This window comes from Pseudophryne corroboree, chromosome 9 (assembly GCF_028390025.1).
Source record: "Pseudophryne corroboree isolate aPseCor3 chromosome 9, aPseCor3.hap2, whole genome shotgun sequence".
NCBI classification, from domain to species: domain Eukaryota; kingdom Metazoa; phylum Chordata; class Amphibia; order Anura; family Myobatrachidae; genus Pseudophryne; species Pseudophryne corroboree.
In genome coordinates this window covers 118,668,447-118,691,635 of record NC_086452.1, presented here as the reverse complement: position 1 = coordinate 118,691,635, position 23,189 = coordinate 118,668,447, and the positions used below count along the sequence as shown (strand labels likewise).

General features: G+C 44.9%; 2 protein-coding genes across 2 annotated transcripts in view; one reads left to right on the top strand and one right to left on the bottom strand.

Annotated features, from left to right (window-relative positions):
• Nucleotides 1–5,065: 5,065 nt before the first annotated feature.
• Nucleotides 5,066–23,189, bottom strand: part of STX6 (syntaxin 6) — a 140,471-nt gene continuing 122,347 nt past the window's right edge. Inside the window, exon 8 of the mRNA XM_063939794.1 lies at nt 5,066–5,259. Within this exon, the coding sequence (XP_063795864.1) occupies nt 5,081–5,259 (179 nt within the window). The 3' untranslated portion in view covers nt 5,066–5,080. The remainder of the gene's footprint in view (nt 5,260–23,189) is intronic.
• The window catches only part of KIAA1614 (KIAA1614 ortholog), a 49,495-nt gene continuing 37,066 nt past the window's right edge, over nt 10,761–23,189 (top strand). The window contains exon 1 of the mRNA XM_063939793.1: nt 10,761–11,066. The gene's annotated coding sequence lies outside the window, so the exon portion shown is untranslated. The remainder of the gene's footprint in view (nt 11,067–23,189) is intronic.

Below are 23,189 nucleotides of genomic sequence, written 5' to 3'. Positions count from 1 at the left end.
AGAGTTACCACTGGCGCCCCCCCCCCCCCCCCCCCGTGGCAAAACAGTTAGTGTGTGGGGGCGTGGCTTAATAGGGGAGGGGCGTGGCCAGTTATGCTCACAGTAGCTGCGCCCCCCAGTTGATTTGCCCCCAGTAGTTGTGCCCCCTCTTTATTTGCCCCCAGTAGTTGTGCCCCCTCTTTATTTCCGCCTCCTTTATTTTGCCCCCAGTAGTTGTGCCCCCTCTTTGTGCCCCCAGTATTTGTGCCGCCTCTTTATTTGCCCCCAGTTGTTGTGCCCCCTGTCGCTGTGCCCCCCCGCTTACAAACACACACAAAATAATAAAAATAATACTTACCACTGCCCCGCTCCTGCTTCTGCTGCTGCTGCTGCTCCGTCAGTGTGGCCGCCCGCTCCTCTCTATGGGAGAGACGTCAATGACGTCTCTCCCATAGCGCCGCACAGACACTAGAGGTCAATAACGACCTCTAGTGTCTGTGCCTGGAGCCGGCTGCAGCGGACGCCCACACAGCCCACGGCGTCTGCTGCAGCCGTGCAGCGGGGAGCGGAGTGCGGGCAGGCGGCGGTGCCTGCGGGGTGACTGCGGCCGCGCCCCCAGGCCGCAGCGCCCCGGGCAAAGGCACTGCTTGCCCGCACCAAGGACCGCTCCTGTTCGCTATCCTCCAACAGCATTTTCAGTTCCAGGTCCTGCCATTCGGAATGGCCACAGCCACCAGAGAATTTGCCAAAATTATGTTAGTAATGGCAGCTTATCTCCACCAGCAGGGGATAAGAATTTTTTCATACCTCGACAATCTTTTAACCCTGGCACAGTCTCAGGAATTGCTTCAGTGTCATCTGCAACAGACAATAGAGTGTCTGCAGAAGCACGGTTGGCTCATAAATTGGGCAAAATCATCTCTGGTCCCATCACAAAGGATAACTCACTTGGGGGATGTATTGGATTCGAGCCTGCAGAGAGTAACTATACCTCTGAACAAAATATCCAAAGTTCAGTTAAGGATTCAGGAGCTGCTACACAGTTGAAAGGTATCCATTCACGCAGCAATGCGTGTGATCGGATTGATGGTGCAAAATTCGACATGGTAGCGTATGCTCAGTTCCATTCAAGGCCTCTGCAACATCTGATCCTTCCCTAATGGAATGGTTTTCATCAGACAATAAAAATGCAGACTATGGTCCTTACTCTGGAAGTAAGGAGGTCATTAGCCTGGTGGCCACAGACATCCCATCTTGACAAAGGGAGACCCTTTTGGATATCACATTGGGAAATTCTGACAACAGATGCCAGCCTTCAGGGCTGGGGAGTGGTGTCAGGAAGGAGTTACTTCCAGGGGCAGTGGATCAAGGAAGAAAGTTGCCTGCCAATAAATATACTGGAACTCCGAGCCATATATATGACACTGAATAGGGCAAAGGACATCCTTCAGGGAAAACAAGTTCAGATCAGCTCGGACAATGTGACGGCAGTAGCGTACCTCAACCATCAGGGAGGAACTCGCAGCTAGAAAGCAATGAGAGGAAAGTCACACGTTAGAGTGGGCAGAACTTAATCTTCCAGCCTTGTCTGCAGTGTTCGTTCCAGGAGTCCTAAACTGGGAAGTGGATTTTCTTAGTCGGCACACCATTCATGCAAACGAATGGGCTCTACATCCGGAAGTCTTCCAGACCCTGGTCGATAGATGGGGGTTGCCAAAGATAGATCTCATGGCATCCCATCAGAACCGCAAGGTTCCCGCATACGGATCAAGAACAAAGGATCCCAAAGCGATCTTTGTGGATGCCGTGTCGGTAAAATGGGATTTTCATCTGGCTTATGTGTTTCCTCCCATCGCCCTGTTACCCAGGGTGGTGAGAAAGGTAAAACAAGGAAAGGGTGCCAGGATACTAATAGCTCTGGCTTGGTCCAGAAGACATTGGTGCACAGATCTGCAGAGGATGTCGATGGATGCTCCATTGCTACTCCCTCAACGTCCAGATCTACTGACTCAAGGACCTTGCTATCACAGACATCTGGATCGACTGTCTTTGATGGTGTGGTTCTTGGGATCTCTATCCTGAAGTCAAGAGGATTCTCACAACAGATAATAAAAAAATGCTCAGAGCAAGGAAACCTTCCTCAGCTCGCATTCAATGGTGTAGTGAAAGGAAATTTGATCCTAGGTCTTTCAGAGTTTCCAGAGTCCTGGCATTCCTTCAGGCAGGAATGGATAAAGGTTTAAGGGTGGCTTCCTTGAGAGTGCAAGTGTCAGCACTGACTGTATGGTACCAAAAGAAAATTGCCAACCTACAGGATGTGAGCACTTTTTTCCACTGAATGCTGCACATTCATCCTCCTTTTGTTACTCCTACAGTGCCTTGGGACTTAAGTTTAGTTCTAAAGGCCCTTCAAGTTGCCGCATTTGAACCACTTAAAATAGTGGATCTTAAATGGTTGACAGCTAAAGTTCTCTTTCTACTGGCTATGGCTTCAGCTAGAAGAGTTTCAGACTTAGGGGCATTGTTATGTCGTCCTCCATTTCGGATTTTTTTTTATCCAGATAGAGCAGTTCTCAGAACTAAATCTGGGTATCTTCCTAAGGTGGTATCTACATTCCACCTTAATGAAGAAACTGTAGTACTGGCTTTTCAAGGGCCAGACCTGTCTGCGGGAGATGCATCGTTGGACGTAATCCGTGCCTTAAGGATCTACATAGATTGTACCAGTGCCATCAGAAAGACAGATTCTCTTTGTTCTCTAAGGTTTTCACAAGAGAGGATGGCCTGCTGATAAGCAGACATTGGCAAGATGGCTTCGGATGATTATTTCAGAAGCATATTCTCAAGCTGATCTCCCTGTTCCGGATAATGTATCTGCTCACTCTATTCGGAAGGTAGGTCCATTATGGGCAGCACTACGTGGTGCGTCAGCAGAACAGATATGTAAGGCAGCCACATGGTCTTTCATTAACACATTCATTAGACATTATGCCGTTGATCCCTTTGCCTCTCGGGACGCTGAATTCGGGCGAAGGATTCTCCTGTCCAATCAGGAGCGTCCCCACCACTAAATTGCTTTGGCACATCCCAATGTATCCTGTGGATACCATGTGGACCCTGCAGGAGAAATATACAATATGGTAAGAACTTACCGTTGATAACGGTATTTCTCTTAAGTCCACAGGGATCCCACCCTGATGCACCTGATTTGAGGATCCTTTTACTCACTAACCTCTTCCCTCTTGTACGGAAGGGTGTGCATGTGTGTTTCTCGCCTGATTAGGGCTCTCTATGATGCTTCTACCTTGAGCTTTGGAAAAACAACTGATTTGCCTGAGCCAGGAGGAGGGGATATATGGACGGGCTTGTTGCATGCTGGGAGGTCGAAAAGCTTTGACCGTTTGGTGCATATCCGCTGTCGCTCCATCATATCCTGTGGACTTAGGAGAAATACCGTTATCAACACTAAGTTCTTACCATAACGTATATATCCCTCTCAATATACCGGCATGAAAGTTAGCTTTATGGACTGTATCAATGCTAAAAGATTTATATGTTAATTTGTTAAAAAGCTGTCAATAGTAAAACTTGCCATCAAGGGAGGCTCATACATGTAGGGCACAAAGCCAAATCCTTCACGGTCTCCGGAGCCCAGATATTTAGCACCTCTATGTAGAGTCTACACATAGTATGATAGTGAAGCTAGCCTTCACTTTAATAGAAGGCCCACAGCACAATCTTCTAGATTCCATTCCCTACTGTGGCTTTAGTAAGGCTTTCTCTGGCATCTTTTTACCTTTTATATCGCTGCCAAGTGGGATACAGCCAAGGTGGGATAATGCTGGATAATATAGACCAGAATTAGCTAGGCTTATCAGTATCTTTGCCCAGATTAATGGCATGGACTCTTTCTTATATAGGTACGTGTGATACAGGTTTATGTAATGGTCACTATGAAAGGAGGACCTACTTTGCAGTCCTGTCACAGGATTGGCTTTTATAGACTTGTCTTGGGTTTTCTATTGCGGTCTCCTGAAAGCAAGTGAGGGAGGGGGATTAGAGTTTAGGCTCCAATGGGACAGGGACTAAGAGAAATCCTCTCTTTTTATGCTTTAGTGCTAAAGTCAGGGACAAATCATTGGTAATACCTGGCAGCCCCTCTGGCGTCCCAGTTTGGCACTTGTATACCGACCCAAACTTCCCAAAACCCTACGCAACATGTTGTAGGTATCCCCAGGTCTTCCTAAACAAGGCATTATTATCCCAGTAAGTCTGAGCAAAGACTTCAAACTCTTTTAGCATTCATTTGACCAGGCTGCTGTGTTCTTCCCAGACGCTATTTATTAACATTAACTGATTATAGCGCAACCTTCAGTTGCGTTTTACAGTTGGTAATGAATGCTGGTTGTCCTTATGACTCCGGGGTCAGTGGTATCTGGCAATACATCTTTCTCAAGGGAAGTGTGGAGACAAACATTGCTTTTAGCCAATTCATATTACAATGCATCAGTATGGTGCTGTCAGGATTCTGTAACTTTGTCTGTCCCCGGAGGGGGCACTAGTGGGTCAGTGTAGGAGTGATAGAGGAAACGGGAAGACTGACAAAGTTCCGCGCATGTGCGCTTTGATATTTATTATCACACAGGGATAACGGATGACAGGAACAATGAATAATAACTTAATACGATAAATAAATATTTCAAAAGTCACTGGTAACAAATGAGCAATGAAGATGAACTTGTAACTTGATATAAATAAGGCAATAATGAAATCAGATGCAGCAAACAAAACTCCGATATATAACAAATAGCAATCAAAGCACACAGTCTCTGTAGAAGCACACGTCTTTAAGCCAAGCAAGGCCCTAGCAGGAGACAGCTCTAACACAGCAAGTAGTTAAGTGCTGAATGCAATGCACAATGCTAGATGCTGGTAATCAGGTGCACAGGCTGAGTAATGGAAGAACACCTGAAGAAAGTCTCTTACTGCAAGTTGTTGTGGCAAACTGTGGCTGGAGTTCATAGCAAACTAAAGACTGAAGAATAACAACAAGGAAACCACTGGAAACAGGAACCAGGAGAACTTGTACACTGAATGTGACTCATAGGAAAGCTGGAATGGATGCTGGTACTTGTAGTTCCACAGGAACACTGGAACAGGGAAACAACTTGGAAATGCCAGAAATAGGAGATCGCTGGAAACAGGGGATTGCAGACTGGAACTGCTGGAACCTGTAGTTCCACAGGTCCAATACACTGGGGAATCTCTGCAGACAGAGGACTGAAGACAGGAGACTTTTTTTTTTTATTAAACCATTTAGGTTAGTAAACATAGTCATCTACAATGCAGATTTAGACAGTAAACAAAACATCAGCATGGATTTTTTTTAAAAACAACAATTAATATTAACAAAAAAAAAAAAACACCTGTTCATAATCAAAAAACAATATACAACTTAACACATACCCACACTATTAGGCTATCAATCTTCGTTAACATATCTAACCACATGCCTCCATTTTTTAACTTTCCAAACTCCCTCAGCATCAAGCTCTTTTCTTCCTTTCCTATCTCTCAGATAATAGACATATAACTTACCCAATACCATTCTAACACACTCATTCACAGACCAGCACTCACTCCTAAACACACACAGATTCCTTGCATTCCACAAAACTTCCATCACACAGCTCATGATCAAACACAAAAGTCTCTCTTTTCCTCTATCACATGCTCCCATACCAAATAATGCCACCTTCCATCCAATATACCTAACACCAGTAATCTCTCTACACAAGCCACCCAAACACTTCCATACATCATTTGCAAAACCACAATTCCACATTACATGCATCACTGTTTCAGTATTATAACAATTGTCTCTCGGACAGACATCTGAAGCTACCAAGTCTCTTTTTTTCATAAACACTCTCACTGGCAACCCCTCATGCATACACAACCATACAATCTCCTTTTGTGTATTTGACATGCCATACGAACATAGCCTCTTCCATATAATCACAGCTTCACTTGAGCGCATATAATTGATATTACAAACTATCTCTCTATCTTTTATAACTTTCATAACCTTCTTTCTGTCTTTAAACCCACTTAAAGAAATATTCAAAAGATCTTTCTTTTTAATGAAAACTTCAATTACATTGTACCACCACGGACTTCTAAACGCCACAGGTACCTTCAGGTCCCTTTTGATCCACCCTAAACCATACCAAGTCCACCCAGCCATATATCTCACCATACAGGCAGTTTTACTCCCCTTCCCCATTAACTCTACTATAACACGAATATAATTAACATACAAAAAGATTTCAATATCAGGGAAATCCAACCCACCCTTCTCTCTTGCCTTTATCAACACTTCACGTTTCAAACGTTCCATCTTCCCACCCCAAACAAACATGAAAAGAACTCTGTTTATTTTCTTGATCTCCAGCACAGACGGAGGAAAAACACATGCCAGAAACAATAAAATAGGTAACACCACACTTTTAATCACCAACACTTTCCCAAACACTGTCATCTGTCTCATCTTCCAAAAATCCACCTTCTTCTGTACCCTCTTACTACATTCTTCCCAACTCACTCTCCCTTTCAAATCATCCTCAAACACCACACCTAATATTTTAATCCCTTCACTCACGCTCATAATCCCTTCCACACTGCAACTTTCATCCCCAAAGCACTTCAATTTTGTTTTACACCAATTAACTTTAAATGCAGAAGCACTGCAAAAGAAACTAACCAGTAATTTAACTCTTCTCAATTCTGCAACACTCTTACTCACAACCGCAACATCATCCATATACCCCAATACTTTCACCATCCTACCTCCACTACCTGGTACCAACACCCCCCCTACAACTTTATCTCTCCTAATCATCTGCAATAATGGTTCAATAACACAAATAAACAAAATAGCTGACAATGGACATCCTTGTCGTACTCCTGACCTAATCACTACATTCTTACTTATATTCCCATTCACCAAAAACTTACTCACAACAGAATCATATAACCCTCTCACACATCTTACAAATTCCACCGGGAACCCCATACGTACCAATACTTTAAACATAAAATTGTGAGACACGCGGTCATACGCTTTTTCAAAATCTAAAGCCAATAACATACACTCTCTTCCTTTCTCTGCAGTCACCCAACACATCTCTCAGCAAAATCAAATTATCTGTTATCCTTCTACCAGGCACACCACACACTTGATCATCACCCACCACCTGATCCACCACATCCCGCATCCTATTTGCCAATATTTTTGCCAGAATTTTATAATCTGAATTTAAAAGCGTAATAGGTCTCCAATTTTCTAACAAGCCCCTATCACCTTTTTTATGCACTAACACCACAATACCTTCTTTCATACTATCACATAATCTTGCATTTCCAAACATAAAAGCACACAAATCACACACATCCTTCCCTATGACATCCCAAAAACAACTCTAAAACTCAATCGGCAACCCATCCATACCTGGAGTTTTATTCCTTTTAGCACTATCCACAGCTCTTTTCACTTCATCACCTGTTACCTTATCCATCAAAACCGGCAAATTTCCCTCATACACTCTCTCAGACAAACCACACAATACTTCTTCTTCCATATCACTATCTACTTCCTTCCTATCATACAACTTTTCATAAAATTCTGTAATCACATCCATCATTCTTTCACCACTCACTTCCTCTCCATCTTTATCTAACACATACTTTATCACATGCTTATTTTTCAAGCTTTTTTTGAAAAAAAACCTTGTACATCTTTCATTTTCCTCTAATACCTCCACCCTAGACCTAAAAATAATTTCTTTACCTCTATTATTCAAACATTTACTAACCTCAGATCTTGCTTTAATAATATCGTCATTCACATCCACACCTTCCTCTCTTAATTTATAAAGAAAACTAAGCCTGCTATTCCACAGCTGATACTTATTCCTCTCTCACAGCTTTCCTATATCCTGCTCTCTGATAGAACTTCTTAACCCAGTCCCACCATTCCAATATATTGACAAACTCATTTTTCCTACTTTGCCAGAAACTATATTTCTTACAGAAATCTTTGAATAACACCTCATCTTCTAAAAGCTTAACATTTAGTCTCCACAATCCTTTCCCATATATTGTACTAGACTCACAACAAACATTGCAACATAAAGAAACATGATCTGTAAAAGGCACTTTCTCCTGTACAAACTCTCCAAACATCACATCTTTAGAACATAGTAAATAGTCTATACGAGACATTACCCCTCCTCTGTCCGCAAAAAAGGTATTTGGGACAGGCTTACCCATACTTGTCTCTGCAATATCAACAAAACCAAAATCCAGAATAATATCCTTCAGGATTTTCCCAGTAATATCAACCAATACTTCCCCTCTCCCACTCCTACCTTCCTTCTCTAGAATACAATTCATATCACCTACAAGCAATGTAGGAATTCTTCCAGACAAAAAAAACTTTAATTTTTCAAAAAAACATTTCCTCTCTTTCTTCTCTGCTGGAGCATAAACACAAAACACCCTAAATCTCCAGCCTCTATATTTAGCACTTACAGAGATAGCTCTCCCCTCTATCACCAAATAACTTTCTATATTAATTTCTTTATTTTTAAACAAAATACCCACCCCTGCATTCCTGTTACAGCTAGAACCAGACCATATAGCCTCCCCATAGCCCCATTCCTCTTTTTCCGGTATATGAGACAATCCACATTCCTGCAAACAAATAATATCAGCATTTCTTGCTGCCACATTCTAATACTGCCGATCTTCTGGCTTTACTTGTGATTAATCTCACATTCAGCGAGAATATTTTTAAATTAAACATTTGAAACAAAATAAAACAAACAAACAAAAAAATAATAATAAACTTTGTAAAACAAAAACATTAGACATCCACTATGCACTGTTAGCATCACAGCACGTAAACAGAAGTTCACCCTAAAAAACATCAGGGAACTAATTAAGCAGCCCAAGGTACAGCACAAAAAATTGCTATTTTTGACCACCATCTCTTTAGCTGAGATCTAAAGCAGTTCTTCCTCAACAGCTTTGCAGTCCTCCTCACCCTATACCTTGCGGCCCCTTGTAAGAGGCACACTTCTTTACATTTGGGATAACATTTCCCCCATCTAAAAAATAAGCCGATGCCTCTTGTGATCTATCGCCATCCTCCTCAGCAGAGGACACATCTTCTATACCTTCAGTATTATGTCCTGTTGTATTCTCCATCCGTGGCTTCTTAGCTCTGCGCACCTGTTGTTCAGCTTTCCTAGCTACTGAGCCAGACCCCTCAGGCCCACTGCTGAACTCCTCCACTCTAGTAGAGTCCACCGATGGTACAGGACTCTGACAGTCATCTATTACCAGACTAAGAGCTGGACTCTCCACACAGTCACTTGATGCTTCCACCACATCCTCCATTACATCAGCAAACTCCTCTTGCTGTCCCTCATCTGCAGCCACACATGCAGGCTCATCAGACCGAACAAGCTGTTCCTCGTTATCAGCACTGGGTCCAGACTTAGCCTGCTCTTCACTAGTGGAATTCCCACCAGGCACAGACTGTTGTATATTAACCCCACGATCTGCAAAGTTTTTTGCTCTCATCTCAGCATCAAGCTCTTTAAACATTTGCCTTCGCATACTGACTTTAGCAGCAGGACAGTTTCGGACACTGTGTCCTACCTCTCCACAGATATCACAGCTTTTTGCCATTGGGCAATTGCCAGCCTCATGATCTTTTTGCTTGCAATTCCTACAAACTTTGCCTGTGGAACATTCCTCCTTAGTGTGTCCATACATAAAGCACAGTCTGCAGAAGCTTGGCTGTCCAAAATAGTACAAGAATCCCCTATTACCACCAATGCAGAAACTAGCAGGGGGATGCTTAGTACCACCCACATTATCTGGGTCAGGTTTTAGTCTCACCCAGAACCGTATTTTGCCATTGAAAATTCCCAGGGCATTTTTTTGTTTTACTCCACCCCGCACATTAGAACAGGATTGCAGTAGGAAGGCTTTTAACAAGCTCACCTCTGTGTATGGGTTATAAACATGAACAGTAATTGAAATTTCTTCAAGGGCAAAAAGAGGTTTCATTCTCACCAACCTCATTGCAGGCTCATGTTCCTTGCCCCTCAAAACCTCATACACATTGAGGCAGAAGCCATTTGAATGAAATGTCACGTCATAAATACCTTGTTTAGGGAAGTCTTGAATACAATAAAGGTCACTCAGAGTCACTTTCCCTAGCTTCTCCAGTATCTCATGGAAGACAAATTTCAGATCATTCTGCGATGAATCCTTTTCCAACTCCAAACGGATAGTATTCTTTACGCCAGACATTTCCAATCAGGGAAGATGTACCCAAGGTACTAATGCAGAAGTGTGCACCGGTGTGCGATCACCACTCAAAGCCAGGGGCTCCCCGCAAGGGGAAGACCCCAAAAGGCCCCTGCCCCAGACCAGGCAAGCCGGTCGTTCAGGCAGGAAAGTTGTATAATATCACCATCCATACAGGAGCCGCCTGTTCACAGGATGTGACGTGTTGTCCAAGGCCATGAGACTGAGCCAGGAACTGGAGTTTATACCCCTTGGTCTGTGATGATTGGATGTTACATCTCTGTGAGAACACACCCCGCTGGATTGGGTGTTTAGATCAGCTGTGAGTTAGCTGAAGCTAATGATTCATCAGGAGAGTAATTCTGCAGTGCACTGCTGATTGCTGGCTGGGCTCAGTAGTGCACCGGGAGTAAATGCTGTTAACTAGAAGCACTGTGTACTCCAGGCTGCAGTAGACTGAAAACTGGAACTGGAACTGCTGGAACCTGTAGTTCCACAGTAAGTGATGCGATGAAGAATGCAGATTCCTGACAGGTGCAGAGGATACGTGTCCGACATGGTTACATCATTCAACAGTGGGAAGTCTATATAATACTACATTCTCTTGTTCTCCTGGGAGAGCATTATACTGGATGATGCCCATGGACTGAGAGATGACTAGATACCGACCTGTACATATGCTCCTTTACGTCTGGTGAGACCTGGTAAGTGGGTTACCAAAGAGACTATTGTCATAAGATCCCACATGTTGAATCCACCCTAGCTTCCTACTGTGTAGAACAGACTTCAGATGCTCCCTCTCCCATGGCTACTTACTCCAAACGCAAATAGTATGCTTTCAACATGTTGATACGGTGTGTTGCCACCTACCATTGCCATTGTATACCAGCAAACAGATTATGCTGTTCAGTCGTGAAGAGATAAAACAGCCCAGCACAGGCAGCCTTGTTCGGACATCTTGGCATTAGAACAAGTACCTTTCACCCAGCCCCTAAAAGCTGTAGCAGTGGCGGATTTGCCGCTAGGCAACCTAAGCGGTTGCCTAGGGCCCGGCGGGCCGCAAGGGGCCTGAGGCGGGCCCCTCGCTTGTGTCACTTCGACACGCTGCCGCTCAGTCCGGCGGCAGCGTGTCTCAGCTATCAGGAGAGGAGAACGCGGGCGCGCGACTAAGTTTGGCGGCGTGTAGGGACTTCAAACAGCCGCCGGTTCGTGAGCCAATCGGAGCTCGCGTACCGGCAGCCAGTCAGGAGCCGCCAGTTCGCGAGCTCTGATTGGCTCACGAACCGGCGGCTAGTTTGAAGTCCCTACACGCCGCCAGACATAGCCGCGCGCCCGCGTTCTGAGCAGCTTCAGCCCCAGCAGCAGCAGCAGTAAGTAGCTGCAGCACTGCTGTGGGGGTATTTCTATACCTGGCACTGTGGGGGCAATTGGCTGGCACTGTGGGGCATTTGTATACCTGGCACGGTGGGGGCAATTGGCTGGCACTGTGGGGCATTTGTGTACCTGGCACTGTGGAGGCAATTGGCTGGCACTGTGGGGCATTTGTATACATGGCACTGTGGGGGCAATTGGCTGGCACTGTGGGGCATTTGTATACCTGGCACTGTGGGGGCAATTGGCTGGCAGTGTGGGGCATTTGTATACCTGGCACTGTGGGGGCAATTGGCTGGCACTGTGGGGTATTTGTATACCTGGCACTGTGGGGGCAATTGTTTACCTGGCACAGTGGGGGCATTTGTATACCTGGCACTGTGGGGGCATATGTATACCTGTCAGGTATACAATTGCCCCCACAGTGCCAGATCCACAATTGCCCCCACAGTGTCAGGTATTACCTGACACTGTGGGGGCAATTGTGGATCTGGCACTGTGGGGGCATTTGTGGATCTTGCACTGTGGGGGCATTTGTATACCTGGCACTGTGGGGGCAATTGTGGATCTGGCACTGTGGGGGGCAATTGTGGATCTTGCACTGTGGGGGCATTTGTATACCTGGCACTGTGGGGGCATTTGTATACCTGGCACTGTGGGGGCAATTGTGGATCTGGCACTGTGGGGGCAATTGTGGATCTGGCACTGCACTATTGGGGGCATATGTCTGTGTATCACATCCCATTTTAATTGACCACACCCATTTTTTGGGCGCTCGCCGGGGCACTCTCTGTCTGATTGGTCGCTGCTTAGCCCCGCCGGGAGTGCACACAGACGCTCTCATTCTAATGAATGGGGCGCGTGCGTGTCACGGACACGTGCGCACCCCAGACGCGGTGATAGGCCCAGGCACAGACGTAACTCAATCTGTAATGTAAGGGGGCATAAGTCAGAACAAAAATATAGTGCTATGGATTGTTTGAGGTAGGGGGGCCCCAAATCGGTATTTCGCTTAGGCCCCCATGAGGTCTAAATCCGCCTCTGAGCTGTAGCATGTGATCTCTGATTATTTCCAAGTATTATGCTCGGCCTGCGCTCCGCCAAGGCTGAACTGCACAAGCCTCATGAAAATCTGAGGCTGATCACATCCTGGGTTGTTAGCCTGCCCTGCCAACTCCTAAAACAGTTTCAGGGGTGTGACTGACTCTGCGGCTATATAGCAATATATAGGGTGACACTTGGGGGTAGGTAGACCCCATTCACTCCCTAAACTCCACAGGGATGTCCACCAGCAGGCAGAGCCGTCCCTAGGCATAGGCAAACTAGGCAAATGCCTAGGGGCACAAGCAACTTCTACTGATTAAAATGATATGCAGCATGCCTATATTCTGTGTGTGACTGCAATATGGTGTGGTGTAATGTGAATAAGGGGCACTACTGTGAGGAGTAACGTGGTACTACTATGTGATGTAACGTGAATAATAGACACTATTGCATGATACAATGTGAATAAAGTTGCAGTACTGTGTGGTGTAATTTCAACTGGGGGTATTATTGTGTGGCCATGCCCCTTCCCAGGAAGAACACGCACCGTTTGGGCTGCACACCAAATGTGCACACTGTTCCTATTTAAAATACAGTATAGGGGGTAGGAGCACCAAAATGAGGACTGCTATGGGTGAGGGGCGATGGTGCTGGGAAAGAGGTACAGGGTCAGAGGTGGAACTAGCGTCTGTGCAAGGGGGCACCAACCAAAATCTTGCCTAGGGCATCATATTGGTTAGGGCCGGCTCTGCCAGCAGGAATCCTTAAAATCCTTTGGCTCTACAGCTGCTCGTGCTCCCTAAGTAAAAAAATCGGAACCCACCTTATCCTCACTGGATCACCGGTGTGAATTTTACCTTTATAGGAATTTTATTATTTACCTTTGTAAGACCTGTCCTGCAGGCCAGCTGCCTCTTCCTCTGAAGAATGCTTCTCTCCAGTACATTATATTATCATCCCTCTCCTTTCTCTGCTCCAATGAACAGCTAGATACTTTAGTGTTTCCGCAGTACATTACGCGATTTAGACTATGCACCATTTAGTTGCTGTTATTTGCACAATCTTTATATTAATACAGATTTGATCTTGAGTGAGTCAGATTTGCTGAACATGAGCTCTCCCCAGTAAATAGCCAAGAGATTTGTGTTCTAAACGTGCGCTCCCTAATACACCTATCAAGCAGCTGGTTCATTAAAAAAGGACCACACCTATTCCTTGAAACATACACAATTTACAACAGTTTAATAAACCTGCGAAGTAAGGTGTAAGAAAGCACTGTGAAATGCTTTCAATCTGTTCAACATAAATAATACAGGGAACCCCTACGTTGTAACTCTAGTAAAATACACTACAACGTGAATAATATATCCATCCACTATTATTTTAATCAAACTTCTTTCAGACGATTGTACCAGCTGTGCATGAGCCTCTTAATGCGAGTCACGTTTCTGAGGGCAGGCATTCCCAACCTCTGTCCTCAAGGCATACTAACAGTGCAGGTATTAGTAATCTCTATGCTTGAGTATAACTGGTGCTAATTAAGCCACCTGTGCTGAAGTATGGCTAGAGTTGCAACCTGGTCTGTTAGTGTGCCTTGAGGACTGTGTTTGGGAACCCCTCTGTAAGGTTATTTGGGTGTGGTATGCGTGACCGGCGTCGGTATCCCGACGGGTCGACGAGGGTTCTATTCACACTCTATGGATGTCGTGGACACCCATGAGTGGGAATAGTCCCTGTTGGTCGCATGCCGACCTTCAGGATTGTGAGGGTGCGGGAAGTAGGGGGAGGTATTGTGACCGGCTACACCTTTATGTCACCAAGAACATCTGTTAGAGTAGGGGTGGGCAACATGCGGCCCGCGGGCCGGATGCGGCCCGCGGACCGATCCTGCCTGGCCCGCTGTGCCCCACCAGAGTGCAATGACAAGCGGCCCGACAGGCCGCTTGTCATTGCAATGCTCGCAGACGCGGCGCCGCTGAGGAAATCCCGGTCACGTCACATGGTCAGCTGACCGGGATTTCCTCTATCTCATGCGCTAGGCGTCACGGGGGGCGACGCTGGGCAGGCACTGAAGAGCTGAACGAAGCGGCCAGTGGGGAGAAGAAACGGCGGCGGCCAGCGGGGAGAAGAAACGGCGGCGGCCAGCGGGGAGAAGTACGATCAGCAGCAGCAGCGCGGATCACCACTGACAGTGGGGTAAAATAGGTAAACCCCCTGGATAAAGCTGCCCTATATGTTATGGGGAGGGGAGTTAAAAATGGTTGTATGGGTTTAGGGGAGTGGGGGTGGGGGGGGTAAGGACTGCTATATAGGTTTAGGGGAGGGTGGGGAAAGGGGGGTAGGGACTGCCATATAGGTTTAGGAGAGAGGGGAAGATAGACTGCTATATGGGTCCAGGAGTGGTGGTGGGGGGGGGGGGGGGGGGGTGTTGAGGCTGCAGCATTACTCAGCCCCGTGTTTTTTTTTTTTTTATTACTGGATTACTGTGTTTATTGGACATATGTATTGTGCCTGTAAAAAAAACGATGTATTCTACTATGTATGTATGTATGTACTATGTATGTATTGTATATTGTATTGTGGTGTGTGTGTTTTTATAGTTATATGTACTATGTTTTTATAGTTATATACATAACTATGGGCCTTATTCAGACCTGATCGCTAGCAGGCGATTTTTGCACTGCTGCGATCAGGGGGAGGGGGTAATCGCTGTGCCGGGGTTGCGATCGCATGTGCAAGAGAGCTGCACAAACAGAAATTTGTTCAGTCTCTGCGCAGCCCAGGACTTACTCAACCGCTGCGATGATCGGGGCCGGAGCTGACGTCAGAAACCCTCCCTCGAAATGCCTGGTGCCTCCTTCGTTTTTCCGGACACTCCTCTAAAACGGTCAATTGCCATCCACAAACGTCCTCTTCCTGTCAATCGGCTTGCGATCGCCTGTGCGATTGCTTTGTTCGCACCATCCCGGCGCTGCAGACTGACGTGCCTGCACATTGCAGTGTATGCACAGTTCAAAGCCGATCATCTGCTGTGCAAAAATGCACAGCAGTGATCGTGTCTGACTTGGGCCCTATAACGGGTTTTATTTTGAGTTGGTTGCATATGCATTTTGCTGCAACTGCTGATTAAAGGGCTGATGCAGACTTGATCACTGTGCTGCTAATTTTGCTGTCCTGCGTTCGGGTAGTCGCCGCCCCCAGGGGGAGTGTAAATTCGCCTATGCAAGTGTGCGATCGTATGTGTACGAAGAGCTGCAAAAATCTACTTTGTGCAGTCTCTGCGCAGCCCAGGACTTACTCCTACAAATATTTGTCATTCATATCAGTCCCCTCCCTTTTGACGCTTACAGTATGAATTCCGCAACACCTCCCAGTATATTTTTGTGGTGTGGGAGGAAAGCCATACAAACATCGGAGAACATAAAAACATCATACAGATGTCAGTAATGCGCACCACTGTGTGAGTCTTGTTTATATTTATTGCCTAAATTTTGATTTTGATTTAAAATCAACAGACTAAGAAATGAGTTTCACAAAGAAAAGAAAGATAGACGGTGAATGCAGAAAATTCAACAAAGAATGGACTCCTAAATATATTTTTTTCCTTGTTGGTGAAAAAGCAGTGTGCTTAGTTTGTAAGGAATCCGTGGCAGTATTCAAAGAATATAATTTAAATCGCCATTTCGAGACAAAGCATGCTTTGAAGTATAAAAATTTATCTGCTGAAGACAAATTGGAGAAAGCCAATGAGATGATTGCTCGAATCCAAAAAGAGCAAACATTTTTCACAAAATTGTCATCTGCACAGGATGGAATTACAAAGGTGAGCTATTTAATAGCACACAAAATCGCCAAGAACAGTAAGCCGTTCACCGAAGGAGAATTTATAAAGGAATGTATGGTTGACTCTGCTGCAATATTGTGCCCAGACAAGAAAAAAATGTTTGAAAATATTAGCTTGTCACGGCGAACTGTTGTGAGGCGCATCGAGGACATATCCGAGAATATGGAACTGCAATTAAAAAAGAAAGTCAACAATATGTCATATTTTGCGTTAGCACTGGATGAAAGTTGTGATGTCAAAGACACAGCCCAGTTGATGATCTTCATTCGAGGTATCAATGAAAATTTTGATATTACAGAAGAACTGGCATCAATGCAGTCCATGAAAGATACAACAACTGGAAAGGATTTATTGGAGGCTGTAAATCAGTGTGTATCCAAACTTGGAGTGGAGTGGGAAAAATTGGCTGGTGTGACAACTGACGGAAGCCCCAATCTAACAGGAAAAAATATTGGATTGCTAAAAAGAATTCAATACCAAGTCAGTGAAAAGAATCCAGAACTCAAAATTGTCTTTCTACATTGCATCATACATCAAGAGGTCCTTTGTAAAAGTGTTTTAAAATTAAGCAACGTTGTGGACACAGTTACAAAAGTGGTCAACTACATTCGCGCAAGAGGATTAAATCACAGACAATTTGTAGCTCTGCTAGAGGAGACTGATGCTGAGCACACAGATATCCTGTATCATACCAATGTGAGATGGCTTAGCTTGGGGAATGTTTTGAAAAGAGTGTGGGAGCTGAGAGAGCAGATTGGGGTGTTTCTAAACATGAAAGGAAAAGAACCCGATTTTCCCCAGCTGAAAAATAAGGATTGGCTATCTGATTTCGCATTTGCTGCTGATGTTATGGGCCACATGAATGAATTAAATCTAAGATTGCAAGGGAAGGGGCTTTTTGCTCATGATCTGCATTTCAGCGTGAAGTCATTTATGACCAAATTGCTGCTTTTCTCCCGTCATTTAAGGAACAAGCAGTTCACTCATTTCTGCACTTTGCTGTTTCAGATGAAAATCTGGAAAAATATGCATCATCAGTACTCGATTTACATGGGGAGTTTTCACGGAGATTCAATGATTTCAAAACAATAGAAAAAGATTTATCTTTGGTCTCCTCACCTTTCACATTTGATGTCGACAATGCTCCTTGTGATCTTCAACTTGAGCTTATTGACCTGCAGTGTGATGCTTTGCTTAAAGAGCAATTCAAATCAGAACCTCTTCCACGGTTTTATGCCTCTCTCAATGGTCAAAACTTTCCAAAGATCAAGGCTCATGCGCGGAAGATGCTTGTGCTATTTGGTTCAACCTACATATGCGAGCAGGCATTTTCTGTGATGAAATTTAACAAGTCAAAACACAGATCTTCCATGAAGGATGAGCACCTTGCAGCTGTGCTTCGGATTGCGACAACAGAGATGATGCCTGACTTCGCTTCTCTGGTTAATGCGCATCAGAGGTTTCAATCATCTCACTGACTCTTTTATGTAATTGTTAATTCCACCTTTGATTGTTAGTTTTTTTTTTTTTTTAAACGAACACTCCACTTGATTGTACGAAGGCTTGAGTGTTTGTTATTTTTTCTCTCTCTTGTTTTCTGTCTTCTTTCTGTCTTCTCCTCCTCTTCCTCCATTTATGTTCCTTTTACTCCTACCTAGACATTTACTGTGTTCTATATTGTATCAGTGTTCATTTTCTTATTCTGTTTGCTTCGTATAATAAAATATTTTTTAATCAAAATCTAACAGCATTTTTGTGATAGATATTGTATATACAAGATATTTTGTATGTGGCCCTCGAATATTCGCTGGAAGTGTTAAGCGGCCCCCCAGCTGAAATAATTGCCCACCGCTGTGTTAGAGCTTTATTAATCTCCAATTAATTGTGGCAAACTGTGTCTTTTATTACTGCTCATTTTTGTTATTTAAGAAAGAAAAGAACATTGGCGTTATTCACTATTCTTATCACAGTGGCAGTCGACTGATTTATAAATTGCTACTCTAGCACTGGTTGGGCCTGATTCAGAGATGGCGCAATGTCAATGATGTATGCAGTGGGGAGGTGTTGTTGCGCTGTGCATGTGCTGTGATGGTATGAGAAGGCGGATGCAGTGAGGTCTTTAGGTCGACAGTAAGTAGGTCGACACTGTCTAGGTCGACAGTAAGTAGGTCGCAATGGTTTCTAGGTCAACAGGGACTCTAGGTCGACATGAGTTTTTCACTTTTTTTTTCTCTCCATTTTTTTAAAGTTACGATCCACGTGGACTACAATTGGGAACGGTAACCTGTGCCGAGCGCAGCAGTAGAGGAGCGAGGCACCTTGCCCGAAGCGAGCCATGCAAGGAGACATGGTGCACTAATTGGGGTTCCCAGTCACTGTACAGAGAAAACGACACAAAAAAACAAAAAAAACTCATGTCGACCTTTTCTCATGTCGACTTAGTACATGTCAATCTAGAATCTCTGTCAACCTAGAAACCATGTCGACCTACTTACTGTCGACCAATTGTGGTCGACCTAGACACTGTTGACCTACATCTAATCTACCTAACATACCACACCCGCAGTGAGGATATATTTGCAAAGTGGTTGAGAGTCAGAGAGGGTTTGTGAGAGGTAGCAGGAGTGGTGAATCAAACGAAGGCGTGTTGCAACCATTTCGGAGGCGTGTCACAGCTAGCTACTGATCCTGTATGTAGTTACCAGGTGTCTTGTGTCTTACTTCCTGTGTCCATGCTGTGCGGCTGTATGGTTATTCAGAAGGTCACTGATCGGCCAGTATGGTCTGATGTCTGTGTCTTTGTACAAAGTCTTCAGTGGGAAATCCCGGCAGCTGTGGCATTTGCATATTTTTGCACAGACGCTGCGATAAAGACCCAGCCAATCAACACCTAACTGCCATGTTACTGCCTGGGTTTGATAAATGAGTTAGAAGCCAATTTATTGGGACTTTATCTCCATCTACTTTATGTCCATGCAAGGCCAACCACTCTGCCCAAACTAAAAAAAGTATATCTGGGTATGGCTATACACAGTTCTGTTTATTATTACATCACGACGCCACAATATCCAGAGCATCAATAGTTGCAGCACAATCCGTTCTAGGAATTTATTTACAAAGACACTAACATTTGTACAGATGGCTTTAATACTTTTCTTAATGCTTCTCCCAACATTCCAATCCTTTAATTCAGGGTAGGGGTGTGCCATGTAAATCAGGACGGCTGGGAGACGTGCTATTCCCTCCAATATTCTCTCTTATGCAGCGTGCTGAGGTACAAGCTGCCCTCCCTTGCTAGGGAAAAGTGTCCTCACTGTGTGTGGGCAAGCAGATTGCTTTGTGCCTGTTCATTCTCTCTTCTGATACAGGTTGAGTATCCCATATCCAAATATTCTGAAATACGGAACATTTTGAGTGAGAGTGAGATAGTGAATCCTTTGTTTTCTTATGGCTCAATGTACACAAACTTTGTTTAATACACAAAGTTATTATGACCTTCAGGCTGTGTGTATAAGGTGTACATGAAACAAATGCATTCTGTGCTTAGACTTAGGTCCCATCACCATGATATCTCATTATGGTATGCAATTATTCCAAAATACGGAAAAATCCGATATACAAAATACTTCTGGTCCCAAGCATTTTGGATAAGGGATACTCAACCTGTATATGAGTATATTTATTCTGTTCACCCTTTATAAAAGGAACTTTCAGACTTTGTCTTGGGCAGTCAGTCCCTATGATTATGGAGGTGGTTATAGTAATTCAAGGTGTTGGGAAACCAGTCAGTGTTTCTCAAATAATGTAAAAACATTGAAAAGCATTGGAAACTAAGCATCACTTACATGGAAGGAAAGAAAAAAAAAAATCACCATTTGAGAGGTGGTGAAGAGGGGTTATGGTTGTGAGCTATCTGTTTCTGATGGCCATCCCTAGACCTGCTGGACCAAGAGGAGTGAGAGTACTATAATCTCTGATAAATTGGGGTTCTCAGGGTGTTTATAGATTTGGGAGAGTCTAGTTGAGCATAGTAGGTACTTCCATACATGAGTAGCGCAATGGCACAAGTAGAAGGGACTGTGAGGTGTGGAGGGGAATATAATTCTATTGGACACAAAAACATTGGTGGCATTTAACCTAACAGACTTAGAACATCTAACTTTAAGAAAACATTGATTTTTATACTTTGAAACATATTTTAGGAAATATATACGCTTGATTTGTTATCATTGTGGGATATGGGAAGATTACAGATAGCAACACATACATAAAGTGCACAGCCAGCTGCTCCTTCCTCCCTCTGGATGCCAGGAGGGAAGGAGAACTGATAAGTCATGGTATGGGGCGGTACTGGGAGGTGGCTAGTAATGAAGGCAAAAAAGGTCCATCTCCTCTGCCTTCAGACTCACAGCTGCTCACAGGAGGCCATGGTCGGATGGAGACATGCACCTACCATAGGGCTGGTGCAAATAGAGGTGTTGTGGTTCCTGGACTCAGGACCAGATGTTATTTACATTCCCTACCATCATTTGAAGGGCATGCTAGTTCCTGTAGTGCTATTTGGAGATCCCAAGGGTGGCTCCTAGGTAAGCTAGTTCTCAATGTGGGCGTATTTCTGTATGTGCCTTTATCATGAGGCCTTATAATAGACAATTACATGGCCCAGAGTGGGTACTGTTATCATACAGTGTACGGACCGCCGGTTTCAAGAAGCCATGGTGGCTTACCATGTATTTGCAAATGCACGCAACAAATATCTCTGAATTTTGTGCTGGGTACACCTGGGGGGGGTCAATCCCCCTTTCTATTTTCTGTTTTACATTCCCTACTAGAAGGACTTTAAGTCTAGAACATAGTCATACTCAGGTCCCACCCACACTTATAAAATGAGTGAGCACAACCTGGGCATATTTCCTGCCTGGCATCCAGGTGACACAAACAGTGCCAAGTGTGCTGCTGCCTGTGTGCACAATTGGCGGGAGGAAGGAGGTAGGCTGGAACTGGCTGCTCGCTGAAGTTAATCAGAAGATATGAGCAAGACATCAAAAGAAAAGCATCACTGAAGAGTAAACATTGCAACCTCCCCGACAATTGTAAAACAATCATCAATGTTTCCGATATTTCTTCCTTTGATTCCCATGCCACCTGTGAGGCAGATACCAGAGATGAGGCAAGGTGCAGGTCAGAGAGAGATATAAGTGGGCGAAGAGAGATGAGATTAGATATGTATGAAGCTGTAGATAACGGGAGTAATTTGCGTTGGAATCTGGAGGAGAGATGGAGCCAGTGTAGGGATAATGGTGGAGCAAACAGATCACAATAGTGAGGAATGCTAGTTAGATAAATCAACCAACCACCTCGGCCCGCTGTCTTGCAAAGCTGTCAACCTAGTTGCAGTTTCCACATGTAAAACCTGGATATAACCAATCTCTCTGTAATAAGTGTATATTTAGTGCTTCATAGGGACAGCTAGATTACAAGGATCAGAGCCGTAACTAGGTGTCTGCCGATGGTGCCTTGCCCACAGCGCAAATGCACTGAGGGCGCACCATCGGGCATCACACCTGCTAGCTCCGAGCCCAGAATGCTGAAGGTGGCGCCGCCTGTGTCCCGCTGATGGCGGCGCCGCCCGCCCGTGTCCCTCTGAAGCTGCCGCCCACCCGCCTGGACACAACCGTGTCCCGCTGAAGCTACCCACCTGTTTTCCGCAACTTCCTCTGGCTTCAAGTTCAGAGGAAGTTTTCAAGCTGCTGCGGCATCTGTGCAGCCTTCTCAATGGCCCAGTGGCAGTCCGGCCCCCCTCCCCTGCAATACGGAAGCCGCTGCCGCCCACCAGACTCCTGCTGCTGAAGCCGCCACCCGCCCGCCCGTGTCCCCGTGAAGCCGCCGCCGCCCGCCCGCAACAAAACGTAAGTGACTACACTACACTACACTATTTTACACTACACTTCACTACAGTACACTACACTATACTACACTATATTACACTACACTTTACTACAGTACATTACACTACACTACACCACAGTACACTTCACTATACTACACTACACCCTAAGGGTAGGAGGGGTGTGTGTGTGTAAGGGGGACTGGCTGCCGTACTGTGTTAAAGGGGGAAAGGGGGACTCTGCCTGCCATAATGTGTAAAAGGGGGACGCTTTCTGCCGTAATGTGTAAAAAAGGAGACGCTGTCTGCCGTAATGTGTAAAAAGGGGACTGTCTGCCGTAATGTGTAAAAAAGGGGACGCTGGCTGCCGTAATGTGTAAAAAAGGGGACGCTGTCTGCAGTAACGTTTAAAAGGGGGACGCTGTCTGCCGTAATGTGCAAGAAAGGGGACGCTGTCTGCCGTAATGTGTAAAAAAGGGGACGCTGTCTGCCGTACTGTGTAAAAAGGAGACGCTGTCTGCCGTAATGTGTAAAAAAGGGGCGCTGTCTGCCGTAATGTGTAAAAAAGGGGGACACTGTCTGCCGTAATGTGTAAAAAAAAAAAAGGGGACGCTGTCTGCCGTAATGTGCGGCGTAATTTGAATAATGGAGACTACTGTGCACCATTATATGAATTGGTAT